Below are 7,498 nucleotides of genomic sequence, written 5' to 3'. Positions count from 1 at the left end.
ATTTTAACCTAATATATTGTGTGTGGTGATTTTTTTTAACACGAATGTGACTTAATTCGAGGTAAAAAAAAACACCACACTTAATATATTATGTTAAAATTATGGATGAAGATATTTTTAAGACCACGAGAAAATTAAAAATCCATAGAAACTTGTTTCATGAAATTCCAACATTTCTAGGTCGATATTTAGGGTTTTCGATTGATTCCTTTTTTTTATTTTTTGAAATCTGGGACGAATATTGGATTCGTCCCAGATTTTGGGACGAATATTGGATTCGTCCCAGATTTTGGGACGAATATTGGATTCGTCCCAGATTTGGGGACGAATCTAAAATTCGTCCCAGATTTGGGGACGAATCTAAAATTCGTCCCCGATTCTGGGACGAATCCAAGATTCATCCCCAAATCTAGGATAAATCTTGGATTCATCATCAAAATTAGGGACAAAAATGGTTATGAAATATTGTTGTTTCTCAAAAAACCATAAATTCCTTCCTCCCACATCCAGATCCACTTTTCTCAACCCGATCTCGTTCTCGACGGCGATAGCCATCTCCAGCTGCGGCGTAGATAATCCCTCTCTTATCTTTTCTCTCCTCTCTCCCCTCTCCCCTTTGCCCTCTGCCCTCTTCATCTGGCCGCGGCTAGCCTACGGCAGGCCCACATGGCGGCACCTAGCAGGCCGCCCATGGAGGCGCCTCGCCGCGCGTTGCACCCCCTGCCCTTGTGGCCTCACGTCGCCGCGCGTGGCCGGCCTGGCCGCGCAGATGGAGCAGCTCAGAGTGGAGGCCAAAGTGTTCGAGATCTAACGTCCTCAATGGAGTCGACCCGCCCCCCTACTTTTGAAGTATATCAGGTTTCTCTAACTCCTTGTTTCAGTGAAATAATAGTTAACTATGCTGTTTCCAGATACCACTTTACTCTTTATACTCGTATAAATAATGAACCCTTATTTACTTGGCTATGCTGAGTTTTTCTTTGATGACATGCCTGATTTAATTCGGGATCTAACTTTGCACTCTTTTTGACGGTAAGAGATTGCCACAAGTTGGTTTTCATGTTCGACCAAAAAGTTTATCTTCATGTTCAGAAAAAAAAAGTTAGGTAGGCTTAGTGAGCATATAGAAAATGTTTAAAATTTCTCTAGTTTAGTGATATTTTAACTTGAAACTGTAACTGAAAATAATAATGATCAAAGTGGACTAACTCAGAGATGCAACAGAGAGAAAGGAGGTGGATTGAAACAATTAACTGTTTTGATGCTTTAAAGTTCATCTCTTTCATTTTGATGTCCAAGCTGTCTTCTTGGTCTGTAAGCCATTTGGGTAAACCATTTAAACTAAATTGGAGGATGTGCAGGTTAGAGCTTTGGCGTGATAAGCACATTGAATTTTTAACTAAAGGACTCGGGAAACTTGGGCCAAGCTACAATGTTCTAGATGCCAAGTAAGATTAGAAATTTCAATTTGTTGGTAATGTTTTTCAAAATGCTCTCTCTCTCTCTGTTTTAATTATTTGTCTCATTGTTTTGGATCATTTTATGATTGATAAGTGCAGTCGACCTTGGCTTTGCTACTAGATCATGCACTCAATTGCTTTGCTAGGAGAATCTCTGGACTTGGAGCTTGAGGAAAATGTGGTTGAATTTTTATTTCGGTGTCAGGTGTAAATTCTACTGTGGCCTCTCATGTGACACAAAATGCCTTGAGTTCTGTTTTATATAAACATTAACGAACACCTTATGAGCAAGACTACATGAAGCTTCTTATTTCTAATAAAAATATAGGTAAATTCTTTTTTGCTTAATGTGTTGGTCACATAAGTTTTTTTACCTGATCGTCGGGGTTTAACTGATAAGTTTATCACTGGCTTAAGGTAATTTTTGAATTTTACATATTATATTTAGTGTTTTTAACTATTAATTCATGGATTGTGAACCTTTCAATTTTTTTTATTTTAATTAATATTGTTATTTTATTTTTAATAGGGTTGATGAGCCAAAAATCTATGTCAGCGAAAAAGTAAGTATTTAGTAACACACTCTTAGATGAACATGTTGTATTTGTAATTTTATTTATTTATTTATTTATTTTTATCATTTTCTTTTGATGAGTTTATAGAAGAGTTAAATAAGGACATCATTCTTTTTACAAACTTGTTGAAATTTGCAACTACATTATGAGCTAGAATTATGAATTATGATTAGAGTTTTACTAGCAGCAAAGTAACCATGAGCATTAAATGCAAGGCTAGTATCAACTAATTCATCTTCACAATTTTGTGTTTTTATCATTTGAGACATTTTCATATGAGAAGAATTTTAAGAAGGCGCCCCATTCTCTCTATGTCAAACTGAAAGCTAATAGGATTTTTGTAACTATATTTTGATGTTGTGAAATAGGTTATATCATATTTAGAATACTTGTAGTTACAATTTGATATAGTAAAATAGGTTGTATTATATTTAGGATACTTGTAGTTACAATTTGATGAGGTGAAATATTTTGTATCATATTGAGGATACTTGTAGTTACAATTGAACCTGGTGAAATAGGTTGCAACATGTTTAGGATATTTGTAGATAGTGGAGAGGAAGGTGTTGAATTGTAGGACTTGCAAGCATAGTGGTTCTTAGCAAGGATTGCAAAGTAGAATTATAATTTAAGTAATTATCTTTCTTGTTAGAAATGATATGGTTTGTTTGTATGTTTTTATGCAGGAAAAGAAGATTATATGGGGATGCGTTCATGTATGTATTGTTTATTTTGAAAAAACTTGTATAACTTTTAGGAGATGTTGGATTTGTATTACTTTTTGTACTATTTGACTTGTATCAGATTTTGGAGTCTTGAAGAAGAACGTTCTTGTATAACTTTTTGAGAAGGTTTTGGATTTGTATTACTGTAAAATTGATTTCAAATATTAATATATGTATATATATGTTAAATAGAATGTGATAATGTTAATTAGGATGTGTTGAATGTTTATGATATGGTATTTAATTTTGTTATGATATGTATTTGAATGGAAATTGTAGAAATAAATTAGTTCTGTTGGAATTTTTTGGATTTAGGGGTGAATTTGGCAATAAATTTTTTTTTTTGCCAAATTATCGTAATTGTATATAATTTTGTGGCAAATTATTTTTCGTCCCAAATTCATCCCAGATTCTAAGACAAATCTATAGATTTGTCCCAGAATCTGGGATGAATTCACAAATTCATCTCAGAATCTAGGGCGAATTCACAGATTCGTCCCAGAATTCATCCCAAAATTTGGAACAAATCTGTGAATTTGTCCCAGGTTCCCATAACACAATTTTTTTTGTTTATTTTGATCGTTAAATTCATCTCAGAATCTAGGGTGAATTCACAGATTCGTCTTAGAATTCACCCCAAAATTTGGAACAAATCTGTGAATTTGTCCCAGGTTCGCATAACACAATTTTTTTTGTTTATTTTGATCGTCAAATTTGTTGCAAATTTGGGACGAAAACTAATTTGTAGCATATCATAATTTTTTATATTATTATTTTTTTACCAAATTCAATGCAAGTTCTACAACAAAAATATTATTCATCCTAAACCAGTGGTTTTCGTTGCAAACAATTTTGTAACAAATATCGTGTTTGTTGTAGAATTTGCAACAAATTCACAAATTCTAGAACAAAATTTGGGACAAAATTTTTTTTACTGTAGATCATAAAAAAATTTATTATTTTCGTTGCCAAATTTGTTGCAAATTTAGAATGAAAATTTATTTTTGTTGCAAAATTTGTAATGAATTTGGCGACGAAATTATAATTTGTTGTCAATTTCGTTGCCAAATTCGTCCCTAATTTTACAGCAATTTACGATGAATATTATTTTTATTGCAAACTTGGCTACGAATTTGGTGACAAAAATATTATGCGTCGTCAATTTCGTCCCCAAATTCATCGCCAAGTTGGCAACGAGAATTTTGGGACAAAAATTTTTTAGGTTGATTAATTGATTATTAAAGTTCTGATTAATAAGTTAATAGTTGGTAAGTTTTAATTGATGGATTCATCTGGTTATGATTTAATGTTTAAGTTTAATTAATTACTAGATTAATTAACAGATTATTTTTAATTAATGTGACTTGATTAAATGGGTAAGTTAGATAATTACTTATTATATAAGTAACTAAGTTATTCATTTGTTTGATTAATTTAATGAAAAGGTTAATTAAATTAATGGATTGACTAATTGATAAATTGTCTAACTAATTAATTAATAAATAGATGTAGATGAATTAATCAATAGGTTGATTAATTGTTATAGGTCCTTAGATATTCTTTGTGCCTATACTGATAGGATTTGAGCTTGAGAAAGACTTTTGGCTTTCAGATGGTTAAGATATTCTACGCTTGAGATGGGTAGTTTTGATCATATTGTATGATTATTTATTATCATGTTTTGATGAGGTCGCAGTTACTTTTTTACCTTAAATTTATCCTATATTGCTCCTGAATTTAATACATTATTATTTGTCCTTATATGTTGACCTATTGTTGATAGCTATGTTGTTATGTTTATTATTCGTGATTGTGCTTATATGTATGCACGATATTACCATACCATAGTGTAGGATGTTGGATACTTTGCTAAGACCCCTTGGTAGATGATTTGAGTTTGTACTTATTGTCAAGATGATCATATCGAAGTATATAATATCGAGCATCTTGCTAAACCTTTATTTGCTATTTCATACTGTAGTGTAGGATAGTGAATATCCTACTAGACCCTTGTTATTTAGGCCTATGACTATACACCAGTGAGGTTAGACCAAGGTGTGGCTATAAAGTGTTATATTGGATGTGACTATTCATTTTATGCTTATCGACCGTTGGTATATCCTAACGACCATTGTCTCCCATTCATGGTTGAGAGAGTCGTTAATGACCGTTGGTATATACTGTCGACTATTATCTCTCATTCGTGGTTAAGAAAGTCGTCAGCGATTATGATACATAGGACTACCCACTAGACCAGATAGTGGTACCGTGTATTGTCACCCGCAGTCCATAGTTAGATAGCTACATGCCCTGTCTGCCCACTAGACCAGGTAGTGGTAGCGTGCATTGTCGCCCGCGGATAGTGGCATTCATGTGCTTTGATTGCCGACTGGACCAGGTAGTAGTAGCGTGTATTGTCGCTCGTAGTCAGTAGCTGAGGAGCTAGATAGCTACCTCACCCTATCTGCCCACTGGATTAGATGGTAGTAGCGTGTATTGATGCCCGCAGATAGTAGATACCCTGGCTGCCCACGAGATCCATTCCTGGTAGCATGTTGTTGTTGCGTGCAGTTAGGATTCTATTATATGTTTTGTTATACATTTGTTATATGCTTGTTATGTGCTGAGTTTATGCAGTGGTTTTGGATGTACGATATGTACTCTCAATTTGTTGGTTATACTTGGTTGAACAAGTTAGTGTAGTGTTATGTTATCGGTTATGCTTTTAGTTAGCAGAGGATTATGTTGGGACACTTACATTGGTTAGTAAGTCTTTATCTAAGACTACATCGTTTGATCTCTTATTAGTATATTATTCATGCGCTATTTTCTTCTACCCACTAAGCTATTGTACTCACTACTCCCTTATTTTTCCTTAACTTTCAGGTTAGCAGATAGAGGAGGTGTTGTGTCGCTTATAGGTCCTAGCTATTGGTCCCACTCGAGTTGGATTTCTGTTTCAGTTGTTCGAGTTGTTCTATTCTTTTGTTCCGCTGCCACTATTTATGTTCTCTTTACTTTGTCGAATCGATGAAGTTTTATTAAAATGATATAACTGTTTTGGTTAGTTTAATATGATCAAATGTTCATGCGTACATACATGCATCATCTTTAATATGTTTATTGATTTTATATCACATTGGAGTTTGTGTGGGCTTTAATTTGTTTGATATCGATTATTCTTTTATTGTCACTAGGGGGTACCATCTGATTTAACTGACAAGTATATCATCGGGGTGTGACAGATAATTTTTAAAAGTAAGAACTACAAGTAACTCGAGTTGTCAACGAGTAGGTCAAGACATAGGACTTAGAGACTTCACAAAGAAAAAGTGGAGCTTCCACCTCTTGTGAGAAGACAAGAATTTATTCAAGAAATTGAACCCAACTCTAGAGGAAAAGACTAATACCCTATCTTTCATTTTCTTCAAATAAAAAAAATAGTGGAAGACTCGGAGATAGGGAAATTTAGTATAGTCGAAAGATGATGTCTATGCTAGTGAAGATTCAAAAAGAGTTTGGACTAAATTAGGATAACGGGTCACAAAAATATTGAAACATTTTGGAAAAGAAAGCTGAGATAGGGAAGCCTAGCCCATTGAAAAAATGACCCCAAAGTCACTAAACCAAGGGGGAGGACAATCGAGACAGTTGTTGCCGTTCGGAACTACTATGTGGTGGTTGGCAGGAATCTTATACGTTGTCCTTATTCGATCCAATTCATCGCCATGATAATTTGATTCAATGGATGTATACCAAGGAGTAGAAGACAACTCTACAACCATTGATAGATATGACACCGAGTTAAGGAAGTTGGAACCGGATTGAAACCAGGGACTAGACAATCAACAATTGATCAAATTAGAAGCCAGAGGCAAGGAGCAGACACTTACTGAGGAGTTGGAAGTGGAGCACTTGGAGACAAAGAAGATGAAAACGGCAGTCGTAGAAGCAAAGGTTACGTGAAAAAAACAACATCTCTTTTCGTCCTAATATACTTCTATCCATTTGATTCTGACCATCGGATCTCTGCATCAAAATGGCGGGATGGAATTTCACTCGTAGGATCATACGCATGGATTAAACCAAATGTCAGTAATCGTGGTAATTTGGGTGACGCTTCATTTTCTGCAAATGGTCACATCACATTAATAGACACGACCTTGGAGTCGTACTACCAGTACACACTCAACTAGAAGATTGAGGCAGATCACGCATGATGTGCATTTAATAAGCATAGACACATTTAATGCACCATGACATTTGGATCACACTTAGGATTCGCCACATGGCCGATATAGTCAAGGCACATATGTCACCTTATCTCACTCCACAATAGTCCAATCAGTTAGACTCCTGCCTCTTTCAACTAGACTTGAAGGGACGACTGGTGATATGGGAGGTAATTGGAGGGAGCCACGTGGCTAAGAGGAAGTCAATAGTTTTGCTGAGGTGGTGGTTAAAGTCAACAGAAGAAAGCTCTCCGTCTTCAAGCCATTCCCGATTCCAAACCATCCTTGGCTCCATGTCGTTCCCAACTCTGGATCGTCCCGGCTCCATGCTGTTCCCAACTCTAAATTGTCCCCAACTCCGCACCACTCTCGACTCCACACAATCTCCATATTTGTACCATTCTCAACTCCATTGGCAAGGCGTGGACTGTTGCTCATGGAAGATATAAACAACGTACACATTTTCTTCAGAGAACATGGGAAAACATAGTCATTTATTCCAAGAA

The 7,498-nt window shown here is 35.2% G+C and overlaps 1 protein-coding gene and 1 non-coding gene across 10 annotated transcripts; both read left to right on the top strand.

Annotated features, from left to right (window-relative positions):
* The first annotated feature begins 249 nt into the window (after positions 1-249).
* Positions 250-351, top strand: LOC122003306. The gene has a single exon (XR_006117942.1). It is a non-coding gene; the product is annotated as a small nucleolar RNA SNORD90 (small nucleolar RNA).
* Positions 352-441: 90 nt separating this feature from the next.
* LOC122001752 lies at positions 442-3,017 on the top strand. Of its 9 annotated transcripts, XR_006117467.1 has the most exons (6): positions 443-858; positions 1,362-1,448; positions 1,560-1,665; positions 1,990-2,023; positions 2,722-2,751; positions 2,840-3,017. XR_006117467.1 is itself a non-coding variant. In XM_042556654.1 (4 exons), the coding sequence occupies exons 1-4, from the start codon at positions 1,216-1,218 to the stop codon at positions 2,852-2,854; spliced, it is 312 nt and encodes a 103-aa protein (XP_042412588.1). In that variant the 5' UTR covers positions 865-1,215; the 3' UTR covers positions 2,855-3,017. The 9 variants fall into 9 exon arrangements, 1 of the variants encoding a protein (XP_042412588.1); XR_006117462.1 differs by having other exon boundaries at positions 442-858; positions 1,560-2,023; XR_006117465.1 differs by having other exon boundaries at positions 2,722-3,017.
* Positions 3,018-7,498: the final 4,481 nt, after the last annotated feature.

Source organism: Zingiber officinale, chromosome 7A (genome assembly GCF_018446385.1).
Source record: "Zingiber officinale cultivar Zhangliang chromosome 7A, Zo_v1.1, whole genome shotgun sequence".
In the NCBI taxonomy this organism is placed as follows: domain Eukaryota; kingdom Viridiplantae; phylum Streptophyta; class Magnoliopsida; order Zingiberales; family Zingiberaceae; genus Zingiber; species Zingiber officinale.
The sequence above is the reverse complement of the archived record's forward strand: the minus strand, read 5'-3'. Positions and strand labels throughout refer to the sequence as shown.